This window comes from Sinocyclocheilus grahami, unplaced genomic scaffold, assembly GCF_001515645.1.
Source record: "Sinocyclocheilus grahami isolate Dianchi unplaced genomic scaffold, SAMN03320097.WGS_v1.1 scaffold910.1, whole genome shotgun sequence".
NCBI lineage: Eukaryota > Metazoa > Chordata > Actinopteri > Cypriniformes > Cyprinidae > Sinocyclocheilus > Sinocyclocheilus grahami.
In genome coordinates, this window is record NW_015506089.1 from 539,231 (window position 1) to 556,669 (window position 17,439).

The 17,439-nt window shown below is 34.1% G+C and overlaps 1 protein-coding gene across 2 annotated transcripts in view; it reads left to right on the forward strand.

The window, feature by feature from the left end:
- Positions 1-16,729, forward strand: part of LOC107564099 (protein argonaute-1) — a 35,045-nt gene extending 18,316 nt beyond the window's left edge. Inside the window, exons 11-19 of one of the 2 annotated variants that reach the window (XM_016249096.1) lie at positions 1,397-1,581; positions 1,662-1,821; positions 3,117-3,207; positions 6,597-6,685; positions 11,632-11,761; positions 12,126-12,260; positions 13,750-13,851; positions 13,930-14,129; positions 15,429-16,729. In XM_016249096.1, the coding sequence (XP_016104582.1) occupies positions 1,397-1,581; positions 1,662-1,821; positions 3,117-3,207; positions 6,597-6,685; positions 11,632-11,761; positions 12,126-12,260; positions 13,750-13,851; positions 13,930-14,129; positions 15,429-15,537 (1,201 nt within the window). In that variant the 3' untranslated portion in view covers positions 15,538-16,729. Of the gene's footprint in view, positions 1-1,396; positions 1,582-1,661; positions 1,822-3,116; positions 3,208-6,596; positions 6,792-7,155; positions 7,291-8,406; positions 8,509-11,631; positions 11,762-12,125; positions 12,261-13,749; positions 13,852-13,929; positions 14,130-15,428 lie in introns of both variants that reach the window. The other variant, XM_016249095.1, reaches the window with a different exon arrangement.
- The last annotated feature ends 710 nt before the right edge of the window (positions 16,730-17,439 follow it).

Consider the following 17,439-nt stretch of genomic DNA (forward strand, 5'->3'; position numbering starts at 1 on the left):
GATTTTCTACAGACACTCTCGTCTGTTTTGCATTATTTGCATCTTTCACTGATGCTGACTTGCATTGCTCTGGTGTTTTCACTTTGTTTTCATTCCGAGCTACTGTTTATGTTCCTTGTTATTGTTTTATAGATTTTCTTTTGTCATTTTTAGCATTCTGATTGGTTGTTAGGTGATGGATTAAAAAAGCCATCCTAAAAGTCCACATTTGCATTTTTTGCCAATTTTTTCCCCCATATATTGGAGCTTGTTGCACGTGTATAAATGGCAAAAACACTTATTTGGCATTTGATTTATGCCACTTTGAAATGTAGTTTTAAATCTAATTCATTCACTGTCATTCAAAAGTTTGGGGTCAGTAAGATATTTGATATTTTAATTATATTTAACTAAATAAATATATACTTTACTGGTTTCAAGCGAAGCATTTACACATGCGTAGTTCATGATAGACATGTGTAGCTGCATGCATGTAAATTAATACATTGAGCCAAGATTTACTCTGAAACTCGCATTATTAAAAAAAAAAAATGTTGGATTACTGTTTACACATGATGAAGTGTTATTTTAGTATCATTGAGATACTATTATAGTTTTTCTTAATATTTTGAATCGGTTTTATTTTTGGATGTTTCTGTTTTCATCATTTAAAATTTAATTTAAGTTTTACTAATTGTGTTGATTTTGTTTTTTATATACTGTATGTTTGTGTAGTTTTACTTTTTTTTTAATTTCAGTTTTTAAAACATTACTAAATTAAAATCCGATATCTTTTGGCAACTAGCTGAAGTAAAAGGTTTATGTTTTACTTTACTTCAGTTAATGTTTATTTTATTTGGTAACACTTTATTTTAGGGTCTCTTAACTAGTTGCTTATTAGCATGCATATTACTAACAAACTTAACAACTACATTAATAACTATTAATAAGCAGCAAATTAGGAATTTATTGAGGAAAAAGTCGTTGTTAATAGTGAATAAGTGTTCCCTATTCTAAAGTGTTACCTTTTATTTCAAGCAACAAAAATGCTTTTTATGATTTCAGTTTCAGTTTTAGTTTTATATTTTAGTGATATTTGTATTTCACAATATGACCATAATCCCAATACAACAATCAATAATCACAATAAAATCATGGCAATTATTATTTTATTGTAATATTGAATCGGTCAAAACCGTGGGAATGTGACCAATGAAAATTCAAGTGGAATGAGATTTCTTTCTTTCTTTTTTTTTTTTTCTAATTAATTCAAATGCTGTTCTTTAGAGATTGCAGATTTCTGAGAAATATCAAAAAGCACCCCAACTGTTTTCAACCTTGATAACTCTAAGACATATTTCATGCTAATAAATCAGCTACGAATGCTTTGGTGTTAATGTGAAGATCTCTTCCTCAGGAACTTCACGGACCAGCTGCGTAAGATCTCAAAGGACGCTGGGATGCCGATCCAGGGTCAGCCGTGTTTCTGTAAGTACGCACAGGGAGCCGACAGCGTGGAGCCCATGTTCAGACACCTGAAGAACACCTACTCCGGACTGCAGCTCATCATCGTCATCCTGCCTGGAAAAACACCCGTCTATGGTAAGAACAGCGCACACGGAGCAGAGCCGCCCTCCTGCCAAACGCCCTCAGACTAATGAACACACGTTTGATCTGTGCAGCGGAGGTGAAGCGTGTGGGAGACACTCTTCTAGGAATGGCCACTCAGTGTGTTCAGGTGAAGAACGTGGTGAAAACCTCGCCTCAGACGCTCTCCAACCTCTGCCTCAAAATCAACGTCAAACTTGGTGGAATCAACAACATCCTGGTGCCGCATCAACGGTTTGTAACTGCTTTGCCAGCCTTGTTTTGATTCACAGAACATAAAGTTTTTGAACAGTAAGATTTTTTATGTTTTTTTTTTTTTTAAATTTGTTTTTTAAAGAAGTCTCTTCTGCTCACCAAGCCTGCATTTATTTGATCCAAAGTACAACAATAAAAGTACAATTTTGAAATATTTTTGACTATTTATGTTTTCTAGTTGAATATATTTTAAAATGTAATTTATTCCTGTGGTTTCAAAGCTGAATTTTTAGCATCATTACTCCAGTCACATGATCGTTCAGAAATCATTGTAATATTCTGATTTGCTGCTCAAAACATTTATTATTAGTAGTGCTGTCAAACGATTAATCGCGATTAATCGCATCCAAAATAAATGATTTTGTTTACATAATATATGTGTGTGTACTGTGTATATTCAGGTATATATAAATACACACACATACAGTATATATTTTGAAAATATTTACATGTTTATCTTTATATTCATATAATTTATATTATAAATAAATATATTTATTTTATTAGCATAACGAAATATATACATGCATGTGTGTATTTATATATACCTGAATATACACAGTACACACACATATATTATGTAAACAAAATCATTTATTTTGGATGCGATTAATCGCGATTAATCGTTTGACGGCACTAATTATTATTATTATGTAGAAAACAGCGGAGTAGATTTTTTTCAGGTTTCTTTGATGAATGGAAAGTTCAGAAGAACAGCATTTATCTGAAATAGAAGTCTTTTGTAACATTATAAATGTTTTTATCATCACTTTTGATCAATTTGCTAAATAAAAGTATTAATTTATATAACCCAAAAAAAATACAAATAAAAAATTATACTGACTCCCAAGTTTTGAATGGTATAGTGTATAATGTTGTTATTTCAGATCAATGCTGATCTTTGGATCTTTCTATTAATCCAAGAATCCTGAAAAAAATGTACTCAACTGTTTTAAATATTGATAATAATAATTATAAATGTTTCTTGAACAGCAACTCATGTCACTCTGAAGACTGGAGTAATGATGCTGAAAATGTAGCTTTGATCACAGGAATAAATTACATTTTAAGATATATTCAAATAGAAAACAGTTATTTTAAATAGTGAAAATATTTCACAATATTACTGCTTTTGCTGTATTTTGGATCAAATAAATGCAAGCTTGGTGAGCAGAAGAGTATTCTTTAAAAAAACATAAAAAACGTACTGTCCAAAAACGTTTGACTGGTAGTGTAGCTTGAGCGTTGACACTTTTATTTGAACCTTTGCACAGGTCGGCAGTGTTCCAGCAGCCGGTGATCTTCCTCGGAGCAGATGTCACTCACCCGCCGGCTGGTGATGGGAAGAAGCCGTCTATTACTGCTGTGAGCACCACACACTTTCAGCTGTTCTCATGAAATCACGTGTGCATTTTGAATGAGATTTGAAATTCAAGTGGGGCTGAGAAGCCGTTTACCCTAAAATCAGCAGACCTCACATGAATAACTGGCACATTATAAGCAACTATCACACTGTCTTGAAACCATAGTCATGTAGACAGGAGTTTGTGCTATTTTTAAGTGCTGTTTAGAGGCAGAAATCCGGTTTGCTACCTCAATTCAAATTCAGTTCAGTTGAAATTTAAATTCAGTTCTGAGTGGCACACAGTTTGTATAGTTTTATATGGATTTTTACAAAAAAAATCTGTAATGTGTAAAATCACTTCAGTGTTATTTTAGTATTATTTACAGTATATACTTTCATTTTTATAACATAGTATAGTATCATATTACCGAGCAACTTCACATTTTCGGTAGGGAAAATTGATAAAAATATCCAGTTTATACAACAATAATAGTCTGGCATCAAAAAGAAAGAATGCAGATAATAGCAAAAAAATGTAAAAAAAACAACAACACCACTGTTCAAAAGTTTGGGGTCAGTAAGATTTTCTTTAAAAGAAATTAATACTTTTATTCAGCAGGGATGCATTACATTGATCAAAAGTATAAAGACATTTATAAATTTTACAAAAGCTTTATATTTCAAATAAGTGCTGCTCTTATGAACTTTCTATTCATTAAAGAATCCTGAAAAATAAAATGTATCATAGTTTCCACAAAAATATGAAGCAGCACAACGGTTTTTAACATTGATAATAACCAGAAATGTTTCTTGAGCAGCAAATCAGCATATTAGAGTGATTTCTGAAGATCATGTGACGCTGAAGACTGGAGTAATGATGCTGAAAATTCAGCTGCGCATCACAGGAATAACTTACATTTTACAATATATTCAAATATTGAACAATTGTAGTAATATTTCAGAATATTTACTGTATTTTTGATGCAGCCTTGATGAGCAGAAGAGACTTATTTTTTTAAAACATTCAAAACCCCCAAACTTTTGAATAGCAGTGTATGTGTAGACTTTATGATCAGAATTTGTGTTCAAACTTGGACAAAAGATTTGGAGAGATATCAGGGAGTTTTGAAATTGTGATTTCAAGGGCTGGAAAATATATTGTTTTTATTTTATTTATTTTTTTAAAAATAGTTTTTTTTGCATTTTCTATTAAATTTTTTATTTGATCAGCTAGAAGTCACTTTTTGTGGGTGCAAACTCTATAAAACAATTTTTATAAATAATAATCATAAATTCCAAACGATTAGAAAACATGATGGAAATTCATTAGTCAAAAGGTGTGTCCCCCCGTCGACTGCCTGCTGTAGCGATTGTTGATGGCGCTTAAGTTGTTCCTTTACCAGCAGTGGGTCTATTTTTATATACTTCATTTTAATTCATGCCATATTTACCTAATATGTGACGGATTAAGTTAAATGTAACATAAAGTTTCGATCATATACCAAATCTAAACAAAACTGCATGATAATGTACTCGAGCAGCTTTCTTGAATGGACCAGTCATCAGATGTCTTATATAACAAGAGCAGCTATTATTGCTTCAGGACATAATGAAGTTATATAAATGTAACACAGCTCTCTGTAAACCCAACCTGAGCCGAAAGCCACTTCATTTGAGTCTCAATCCGAAGGCTGTAATTACCAGCCTGCTGCTCTTTGTGGCCGAGTGCCGCCCAGTTTGCTGACGGCTCCAGAAGTGGCTCCGAGCACGGGCCGAGTGAAAGAGAGGACGAGCCGGAGGTGGGCAGGACAGGATGGGAGCTTTGAAAAGGGAAAATGGCTCGCCGGTGACTCACAGACGCAAAGGAAATGATGTCACCTCCCGCCCTGCGCATGCAACCACTTGTAAGTGTGTACTCTTTCGCCGGTTGCCAAGCGATGGTGACAAAGGGCTGAGTCACGCAGACGGACGGCGAGAACATTTACAGAGGCTGGATGAACTGCTGACGACAGCCGGCTGATGATCATTGGCTTTTCTGCAACTAGGAGGCAGCAGATTTCTGTACTTTCTCTGCAGTCAGTCACATTTGTGAGCCTGGAGCACAAAAGCAGTGTTAAGTCGCTGGGGTATATTTGTAGCAATAGCCAACAATACATTGTAAGGGTAAAAATTATCAATTTTTCTTTTATGCTAAAAATCATTAGGATATTAATTAAAGATCATGTTCCATGAAGATATTTTGTAAATTTCCTACCGTAAAAATATATCAAAACTTAATTTTTGATTAGTAATATGCATTGCTAAGAACTTCATTTGGACAACTTTAAAGATGATTTTCTCAATATTTAGATTTTTTTGCACCCTCAGATTCCAGATTTTCAAATAGTTGTATCTCAGCCAAATATTGTTCTATCCTAACAAACCATACATCAATGGAAAGCTTATTTATTCAGCTTTCAGATGATGCATAAATCTCAATTTCGAAAAATGGACCCTTATGACTGGTTTTGTGGTCCAGGGTCACATTTGTTTAGCATTGTTTGGATTTTTCACTGATTGCTCTGATGTTTTTACTTTGTTTACCTTTAAAACAGCTGTGTCACGGTCTTTCTTGTTATTGTTTTGTAGCTTATTTTTTTGTCATTTTAAGTATTCTGGTTGGTTGCTAGGTTAAAATCCATCCCAAATGTCCACATTTGGCAACCCTTTGTTTGTTTCTCTCATGTTGCTTGTGTGTGAACAGCAAAAACTTTTTTTTTTCTTTTTTTTTTTGGTTTATTGATTTATAATTGACATTTAATTTTTAGTCTGATATATTCAAAAATGCCATTCAAAAGTTTGGGGTCAGTAAGATTTGTATTCATTCCTATTTTTATTCAGCAAAAATGCGTTGCGTTGACATTTATAATGTCACAAAGGATTTCTATTTCAAATAAATGCTGTTCTATTCATCAAAGAATCCTGAAAAATCAAATGTGTCACAGTTTCCACAAAAATATGAAGTAGTTTAACTGTTTTCAACATTGATAGTAATCAGAAATGTTTCTCGAGCAGCAAATCAGCATATTAGAATGATTTCTGAAGATCATGTGACACTGAAGACTGGAGGAATGATGCTGAAAATTCAGCTGCGCATCACAGAAATAAATTACATTTTACAATATATTGCAATACAAAACACTTATTTTGAATTGTAATAATATTACACAATTTGACTATTTTTGATCAAATAATGCTTAAAAGACTTTTTTCAAAAATGAAAAAAACTTACTGACCCCAAACATTTGAATGGTAGCATATCTGATCGTTTTCAAATTAATTTGGATTTTTCATGATTTTTATTGAACCTCATTTTTAATGCAGCATGCTATTATGATGTAACGCGCTCTGACACGACTCATCTGTGCAGGTGGTGGGCAGTATGGACGCTCATCCCAGCAGGTACTGCGCTACAGTACGAGTACAGCGACCCAGACAGGAGATCATTGAAGACCTGTCGTACATGGTGCGAGAGTTACTCATCCAGTTCTACAAGTCCACCCGCTTCAAACCCACCAGAATCATCTTCTACAGGGACGGCGTACCAGAAGGACAGTTACCACAAGTAAGCACTATTATGGTTCATTCCGTTCATTCTGCTCACCTGGGCTGCATTTATTTGATCAAAAATACTGTAAAATTGGGAAATATTATTGCAGTTTAAAAGAACCGTTTTCTATTTGAATATCTGTTCAAATGTACTTTATTCCTGAGATGCGCAGCTGAATTTTCAGCATCATTACTCCACATGATCCTTCAGAAATCATTCTAATATGCTGATTTGCTGCTCAAGAAACGTTTCTGATTATTATCAGTGCTGAAATCAGTTGTGCTGCTTCATATCTTTGTGGAAACCTTGATTCTTTGATGAATGTAAAGTTGAAAAGAACAGCATTTATTTGCATCGTAAATGCGGCGTCCTTGTGTAGATCCTGCACTATGAGCTGTTGGCCATCAGAGACGCCTGCATCAAGCTGGAGAAGGACTACCAGCCGGGCATCACCTACGTAGTAGTGCAAAAGCGCCACCACACCCGCCTTTTCTGCGCTGATAAATCTGAAAGAGTGAGTTTCTGCAAAACAGAATTTTAAAGTTGACGTTCCTAGAAGTGTTATTTTTGTAGCAGAGTTATTTTAGTATCATTGATATGTTATTATGTGCTGTCAAACGATTGATCGCGATTAATCGCATCCAAAATAAAAAATTTTGTTTACGTAATAGCTATATGTTTGTGTAGTGTGTATATTTATCATGTGTATATATAAATACACACTCATGCATGTATATATTTAATCAATAATTAAATATATTTATATATAATATAATAATGTCAATTTATATACATGTAAATATTTTCAAAATATATACTGTATGTGTGTGTGTTTATATATACATAATAAATAAACTCAGTACCCATACATATAGTATGTAAACAAAATCTTGTATTTTGGATGCGATTAATCACGATTAATCGTTTGACGGCACTATATTTTGTTAATATATTGAATTTGATTTTATTTTTGTTTTTATTAGAATTTTAGTTTTTGTTGTGTTTTGCCATTTTTTTTTTCGTTTTGTATATTTTGTCTATGTAGTATTTATTAAGTTTTAACTTCAACTTAAACTAAACAAAGATGAGAATTGTTGCCTCCACAACTAGCTAAAATAGAACAGATTTTTAAAACTACTTTAAGTTTGTTTATTATTTTATTTTATAATGTTTTTTATGGTTTTAGTTTATTTAGTTTGAGGTATTTTAGTACTTCAGCTCATCGTAAACAAAATGAGATGTGTTCATTTAAAATAGATTAAATAAATGCTCAATTTAAAATAAAGTAAAAAGTAAAGTTTATTTTAAATAATTTTTTTTTTTAATGTAAACAAAAATGTACATGTAATTCAATAGCTGAAATAATAACTAGCTGGATTTTTCATGTTTTCTGCATTTATTTTAGTTAATTTATTTTATTTGATGTTTATTTGAAAATGATTTTAGTTTTTCTTCATTTAGTTTTCGTTATTTTAGTTCTTCATCTTTAAATGAAAATGAGAAATATTGCCTTGGCAGCTAGCTGAAATGATTTATTTATTTTCAGTTAAGTAATGAGGAGTTTTTTTTTAATAAATATTTTTTAGGTTAATTTAGCAATCTTGATTCTAATCCGTGTGGTTTTGCTCAGATCGGGAAGAGTGGGAACATTCCAGCAGGAACTACGGTCGACACCAGCATCACGCATCCGTTCGAGTTTGATTTCTACCTGTGCAGTCATGCAGGTATTCAGGTGAGCTCACAGACTCGGCGCAAACATTCATTCATGACTGTGTGACTGTGGTGTGACGTTCTGTGAATGTTTTATCTAACGAATTACACAATGCTGCAATTAATTAATAAAATGAATTGTATATTAATCGCACATAAAATTTCATGAGAAATCACCCCCAAAAGATCATTTAAAGCCATTATTGTGTTACATGAGAAATGCATGAAATAGACATTACAAAAAAAGCTTTACAAAGAATTTGTTTTTGTTTAATTCATTTCCTATTTTCTTTTTTCATTTTTGGGTGAACTATCCCTTTAATTGTTTTTTTTATTAATATGGAATTTATATTTTTATTTTCTGCTTTTTTTATTAATATGTAAATATGAAATTATTTTTAATGAAATAACACTCTAAATAAGAAACTAAAATTGCCAGTAGATGGTGGTAATTGTTTCAGTGAATAATTCATTGATTCATTCATTCGATTTAAGTGTTCACTCATCACATGTACCTTTCCCGCGCTCGTTTGACTCGTGCCTGGCGCTGAGGTGCAGTTGGAGTGCGCGTCTGAAAATTCTCCTGTTTTATGTGGTCGTAAAGATGTTCAGCGTGTAAATAAAAGCAATTCTTGTCGAGAAAAAAGAAACCGAAGCAGCAGTTGTGCAAGGGGTGGCCAACTGTGTTAAGTGCATTAAATATTTTTAAACTGAAAAAAATGAATCGCATGCGTTAACGTGCTAATTTTGACAGCACTAATCTATATATATATATATATGCTTTATATCGGCCATCGGCCACCCTGCTCTCTAAGATATCGGCATCGACTGTCAAAAAAACAATATCGGTCGACCATCGGTCGGTATGTGTAGAATTTATGATCAGAATTAATGTTCAAACTTTGGCAAAAAATGTAGGGAAGTATCAGGGAATTTAAAAAAATTGTGATTTAAAGGGCTGGAAAATATAAAATAATTATTTAAATAATAATTAAAAAGTCATTGAATTTTTTTTACATTTTTCTTTTTTTCCCTACTCCAAAGTACTGCACCTTTGCTCTTTGTGGGTGCAAATTCTATAAAATAATTTTTTTAAGTAATTCTCGTAAATTGCAAACGACTAGAAACGTTGCAGACGACTAGGTGTGTCTCCTTGTCGCCCTCTTGCTACAGATATTGTTCATGGAGCTTAAATTGTTATATTTAAATTGCTTAAATATATATACACTGCTTCTTTCAATTTATTATACAAAGTCTAAACAAAACTGCATGATAATTTAGATGATTTACTCAAGCAGCTTTCTTGAATTGACCATTCATCAGATGTATTATAACAAGAACATCTATTATTGATCTAGGACATAATGAAGTTATATAAATCTAACACAACTCTCTGTAAACCCAAGCTTAGCCGAAAGCCACTTAATTTGAGGCTCATACTGAAAGCTGTAATTACCAGCCTGCTGTTCTTTGTGTGGCCGAGTGCCGCCCAGTTTGCTGCTGGCTCCAGAAGTGGCTCGGGACACGGGTGGAGTGTAAGGGAGGACGCACCGGAGGTGGGCAGAACAGGATGGGAGCTTTACAAAGAGAAAATGGCTCGCCGGTGACTCACAGACGCAAAGGAAATGATGTCACACCCGCCCTGCGCATGCAACCTCTTGTACACGTGTACTCTTTCGGCGGTTGCCAAGCAATGGTGACAAAGGCCTGAGTCACGCAGACGGATGGCGAGAACATTGACAGAGGCAGGCTGGTTTCTGTAGGGAACGTGAGGTGAACTGCTGATGATCACTCAGTGTCCTGCAGCTAGGGGGCAGCAGATTTCTCTACCTTCTCTGCAGCTTTTCTCCAGCTGCTCATGTTTGTTCTGCATTATTGGGATTTTTCACTGATGCTCACATGCATTGCTCTGATGTTTTTACTTCGTTTACATTTAAAGCAACTGTGTCACATTCTTCCTTGTGATTGTTTTGTAGGGGGTCGGGTCGGATCTCACGGGTCGGATCTTGTTGCTTGTTTGTGAACTGCAAAACCAACTTTTTTTTTGGTGTCTGATTTGTGCCACTTAATTTTTATTTTTTTTAATGTTTTATTTGTTAGGGACAGATACAATAAACATAGATGAAAATGAAACACCAGTCATCCCATGCATGTACCATAGTGCTTGTAGATGAAGCTAATTTGCAACACTTGTCCCTAGGAGGGCTTTTATAAATTAGAATTACAATAAACAAGTTGTACACAAATTTATAATATAAGTACACTAAACATGATTACAGGTTTGCTGATGTATCAACCAAGATTTCGTGGCTTTTTAAAAATGATTATAATTTACAATAGATTTTGAATAGTCAGGCAATGAATTCCAAAATGTTACACCTTTCACTGAGAGAACCGTCTGAGCAAATGATGTTTTACAATATATAACTTCACAGTTTCCACTAGAAGCCGCTCTAGTGGATCTACTGCTTCCCTGCAATCTCTCGAATTTGATTTATAATTGGCATTTTATTTTTAGTCTGATACATACACACTACCATTCAAAAGTTTGGGGTCAGATGCATTATGCATTAAGTTGTTCAAAAGAGACATTTATAATGTTACAAAAGATTTCTGTTTCAAATAAATGCTGTTCTTTTCAATTTTCTGTTGATCAAAGAATCCTGAAAAATAAAATGTATCTCAGTTTCCACAAAAATACGAAGCAGCACGAAAAAAATCAGAAATGTTTCTCAGGAATCAGCATATTAGAATGATTTGTGACACTGAAGACTGGAGTAATGATGCTGAAAATACAGCTTTGATCACAGAAATAAATTACATTTGAACAGATATTCACATAGAAAACAGTTATTTTACTATGTATTTACAATTTTACTGTATTTTGCTCAAATCATGTTTAAAAGACTTTCTCAAAAACAAAAAAGATCTCACTGACCCCAAACATTTGAATGGTAGCATGTCTGATGAACGTCATATCTCATTCTCCACTTAACGCAGGATTTTTTTTTCATCATTTTTGTTGAACCTCATTTTTAATGCAACATGCTCTTATGATGTAACGTGACTCATCTGTGCAGGTGGTGGGCAGTATGGACGCTCATCCCAGCAGGTACTGCGCTACAGTACGAGTACAGCGACCCAGACAGGAGATCATTGAAGACCTGTCGTACATGGTGCGAGAGTTACTCATCCAGTTCTACAAGTCCACCCGCTTCAAACCCACCAGAATCATCTTCTACAGGGACGGCGTACCAGAAGGACAGTTACCACAAGTAAGCACTATTATGGTTCATTCCGTTCATTCTGCTCACCTGGGCTGCATTTATTTGATCAAAAATACTGTAAAATTGGGAAATATTATTGCAGTTTAAAAGAACCGTTTTCTATTTGAATATCTGTTCAAATGTACTTTATTCCTGAGATGCGCAGCTGAATTTTCAGCATCATTACTCCACATGATCCTTCAGAAATCATTCTAATATGCTGATTTGCTGCTCAAGAAACGTTTCTGATTATTATCAGTGCTGAAATCAGTTGTGCTGCTTCATATCTTTGTGGAAACCTTGATTCTTTGATGAATGTAAAGTTGAAAAGAACAGCATTTATTTGCATCGTAAATGCGGCGTCCTTGTGTAGATCCTGCACTATGAGCTGTTGGCCATCAGAGACGCCTGCATCAAGCTGGAGAAGGACTACCAGCCGGGCATCACCTACGTAGTAGTGCAAAAGCGCCACCACACCCGCCTTTTCTGCGCTGATAAATCTGAAAGAGTGAGTTTCTGCAAAACAGAATTTTAAAGTTGACGTTCCTAGAAGTGTTATTTTTGTAGCAGAGTTATTTTAGTATCATTGATATGTTATTATGTGCTGTCAAACGATTGATCGCGATTAATCGCATCCAAAATAAAAAATTTTGTTTACGTAATAGCTATATGTTTGTGTAGTGTGTATATTTATCATGTGTATATATAAATACACACTCATGCATGTATATATTTAATCAATAATTAAATATATTTATATATAATATAATAATGTCAATTTATATACATGTAAATATTTTCAAAATATATACTGTATGTGTGTGTGTTTATATATACATAATAAATAAACTCAGTACCCATACATATAGTATGTAAACAAAAACTTGTATTTTGGATGCGATTAATCGTGATTAATCGTTCGACGGCACTATATTTTGTTAATATATTGAATTTGATTTTATTTTTGTTTTTATTAGAATTTTAGTTTTTGTTGTGTTTTGCCATTTTTTTTTCGTTTTGTATATTTTGTCTATGTAGTATTTATTAAGTTTTAACTTCAACTTAAACTAAACAAAGATGAGAATTGTTGCCTCCACAACTAGCTAAAATAGAACAGATTTTTAAAACTACTTTAAGTTTGTTTATTATTTTATTTTATAATGTTTTTTATGGTTTTAGTTTATTTAGTTTGAGGTATTTTAGTACTTCAGCTCATCGTAAACAAAATGAGATATGTTCATTTAAAATAGATTAAATAAATGCTAAATTTAAAATAAATTAAAAAGTAAAGTTTATTTTAAATAATTTTTTTTTTTAATGTAAACAAAAATGTACATGTAATTCAATAGCTGAAATAATAACTAGCTGGATTTTTCATGTTTTCTGCATTTATTTTAGTTAATTTATTTTATTTGATGTTTATTTGAAAATGATTTTAGTTTTTCTTCATTTAGTTTTCGTTATTTTAGTTCTTCATCTTTAAATGAAAATGAGAAATATTGCCTTGGCAGCTAGCTGAAATGATTTATTTATTTTCAGTTAAGTAATGAGGAGTTTTTTTTTAATAAATATTTTTTAGGTTAATTTAGCAATCTTGATTCTAATTGTTCATTTAAAATAGATTAAATAAATGCTCAATTTAAAATAAAGTAAAAAGTAAAGTTTATTTTAAATAATTTTTTTTTTTAATGTAAACAAAAATGTACATGTAATTCAATAGCTGAAATAATAACTAGCTGGATTTTTCATGTTTTCTGCATTTATTTTAGTTAATTTATTTTATTTGATGTTTATTTGAAAATGATTTTAGTTTTTCTTCATTTAGTTTTCGTTATTTTAGTACTTCATCTTTAAATGAAAATGAGAAATATTGCCTTGGCAGCTAGCTGAAATGATTTATTTATTTATTTTCAGTTAAGTAATGAGGAGTTTTTTTTAATAAATATTTTTTAGGTTAATTTAGCAATCTTGATTCTAATCCGTGTGGTTTTGCTCAGATCGGGAAGAGTGGGAACATTCCAGCAGGAACTACGGTCGACACCAGCATCACGCATCCGTTCGAGTTTGATTTCTACCTGTGCAGTCATGCAGGTATTCAGGTGAGCTCACAGACTCGGCGCAAACATTCATTCATGACTGTGTGACTGTGGTGTGACGTTCTGTGGTCCTCGTCTCAGGGCACCAGCCGACCCTCACACTACTACGTCCTGTGGGACGACAATCGCTTTACGGCTGACGAGCTGCAGATTCTCACCTACCAGCTGTGCCACACATATGTGCGCTGCACCCGCTCCGTCTCCATCCCAGCGCCTGCGTACTACGCCAGACTCGTGGCTTTCCGTGCCCGATACCATCTGGTGGATAAAGAGCATGACAGGTGAGGCCAAGATCACGAGCATCTGTAGTTTAAATGTTACTAAAATGCATTAGCTATATAGCTGAATACTGTAGCTCTGTTCCTAAACCTAGTGAGCTGCCTTGCTGCCTACATAGAAAACTACATTCTAAAGGGCTGTTCCTTTCCACTGACCTGCTTCTCCATGTCTACTAGATCAGGGGTTCCCAACATTTGTTTTGTCAGCCAAACCCCTTAGACATAACATATTTATGTGAAGTATCCTCAAAAGTTGTAGGTTGATATTTCAATCATTTAACGACATTGTTGCATGACATGCAAATGAATAGATAAATTATTCAAATACATTTTATTTTATTTTTTTATTTTAAAAATATTTATATATAGGCATATATAGGACTTATTATTATTATATAATGAATATTTAAAATATTGAATATTGAAATAATTAATATTTAATAATTATAGGCCTAATAAACATTTTTATTTTACCCTGTAATTTGCAATACTAATATTATAATACTGATATATTTATATATTGGGACATTTTGTTGTGGAAACTTTCAGTATTGAATAAATATCAATTGTTTATAATCAACATTTCTCTCACTTTACATGTCATTTTGGTTTATTTATTGAGCTTTTTGCAGTGCATTCTGGGCTTGCCTTTTCTGAAAGGATACATGCAATTCTTATAGTTTTCATTGAGGTTAAAAAAATATCCCTTGTATCTAGAACACGGCTACAAAGCCTAAGCAAGGCAAGAGCACACGCTTACAAATGTATTAATATAGTACATTTAATAAACAATGATAATTCAAAGTGCTTTACATGAAAGGGATTAAAAAAAGAATGCTGTTTAGGTAGTCAGCTCACTAGGTTTTAGAACAGAGCTTTAAATCTTTCTTTATCTTTTCTGCTTTGTATTTATTTGATCAAAAATACAGTAAAATTGTGAAATATTTTTACAATTTAAAATCACTGTTTTCTTTTTGAATATGTTGTAAACTGTAATTGATTGCTGTGATGCGCAGCTGTATTTTCAGCATCATTACTCCAGTCTTCAGTGTCACATGATCTTCAGAAATCATTCTAATATGCTGCTCAAGAAACATTTCTGATTATGATCAGTGTTGAAAACAGTTGTGCTGCTTATTTTTAGGGAAACCGTGATGCATTTGAATAGAACGTTCAAAAGAACAGCATTTATTTGAAATATTTGAATCTAGCATTATAAGTGACTGACCTGCCGCTTTTAATACTCTAATGCATGTAATATCAGTTTTGAAGTCCTTCTTTATCTGGTCTCTGTGTTTGTAGCGGGGAGGGCAGTCACGTCTCGGGACAGAGTAACGGTCGGGATCCTCAGGCTCTGGCCAAAGCCGTGCAGATCCACCACGACACCATGAGGACCATGTACTTTGCCTAAGCACACCCCTCGAGCCAGTTCACCGGGTGCTACCAGTCCCACAAAGCCCACAGAACCCAACGTGGAGTCTCACACTTTGAGTTTCGTTGAATCTGGCTGAACTATGCTCATTTTTTTATTTTATTTAATTGTGTATTATTGTATACTACTTTCGCACTCCCACATGTACGTATGTATGCAATACGGAGGGAAGGAACGCAGACGAAGCTGTCGTTTTGTATGCCACCACAAAGCTGCCTCTTAACCTGATGCCAGAGTTCAAACGCCCCAAGTGGAGGAATCGTTGTTACTTCCTTTGGCATTATTTTTATTGTTGTGAAAGTTTCTTTTTAAATGTTTTATTTTTGTGAATGACATGGTACATTAGCACTTAGTTTTAGTCGAAAGGCACCGCGAGCCCAGAAGAAGCGCAGGCAGAAGCCGCAAACGCAGGTGTCTCGGATCGATTTTAGACTCGCCGTTAGTTAAGAGAGTGGCCGAATTAGCGTAACGATAGATGGACCACTGAGTGCATCGCTGCTCTCTCACATCAGCATAACACCGAAACCAGCATTATGCACCAGCCAAACGCCATGCCAACCGGTGAAAAAGGGCCCTCGTCTGTAAAACGTGCAGTTTACTTGCACTTGAAAAGGATGATTTTGATCACTTTTTTTTGTTTGGTTTTTTTACTTCGTGCACATAAATCTTCCTGAACTTACAGGAATAGTTCACCCAACAATGATGATTTTTAAAATCGTGTCATTGCAAACCCTAGATTTTTTTGATTCTCCCATGAAACGGAACGAGCTGTTTTCAATGCAGCACTAAATAGATGGTGATTTATAATGTGAAGCTTCGTGTAAGTGTCATAAAACTAGTCCGCGTGACTTGCATATTATAATCCAACCTTTGGAAGTCATATTTTAGATTTGTGTAAGAAAAAGACCCAAATTTGAGTTATTCTTCACTATTTTTTAAACTCTGCTTTTTATGTTTTAAATAAGGCTGTAAATGAGATTTGAGAGCTGCAGTGGAGACGAGTATCAGTTAATAATCACTTAATTGTTGGTCTATTTCTTACATAGATTGATCATGTGAATTCAGAAGAATTGGAATATTGGAGTATTTTTATGACAGTATAAATTACCATCCATCGCACACATATATATATACTGTATATATATATATTAATGGCCTTTTTTTTTGCATTTTTGGGTGAACTTTTCCTTTAAAGCAAGGGTGTCAAACTCAATCCCTGGAGGGCCGGAGCCCTGCAGAGTTTAGATTCAACCCTAATTAAACACACCTGATCCAACTAATCAAGTCCTTCAGGCTTATTTGAAAACGATGTGATATCTGTGTTGGAGCAGGGCTGGAACAAAACTCTGCAGGGCTCCGGCCCTCCAGGAATTGTGTTTAACACCCCTGCTTTAAACCGTTTCTTCCACTGGCCTTTGTGCACAAAGCAATTCAAGGTCACTGAGAGCAGTCGTAAAGAAAACCGCATGCCATGTTTAAGATGACAGAAGAGAATGATATGCAGGGGGCTTGAACAATGCAGGAATAGCTGTTTGTATATAGTGAGCCTGTCCTCTCTCCCACACAGTCTCACAAAGGCGATTGGGTCGCATCACCACACGTCATAGCCGTTCTGCATTGTTTTCAAACGTGCCGTTGGTAACACTGCCACATTCCCTTCCCAACAAGCACATTTAACACTTGCCAGTATCATTGCACCTTTTTACCCTCGCCTGACACCCGTCGGTGCAGCGAGCATGTGGGCATGCCGGAAAACGCCTTTTCCGTGGGTTAGGGGAGCATTATGCCATGTAATCATGTCATGTGGTGGATGTATGAAATGCATGTTTAAACTGAGTTGGTGTTGTAACTCGAGCCTCTTAGTAATCATATTAAGACTGA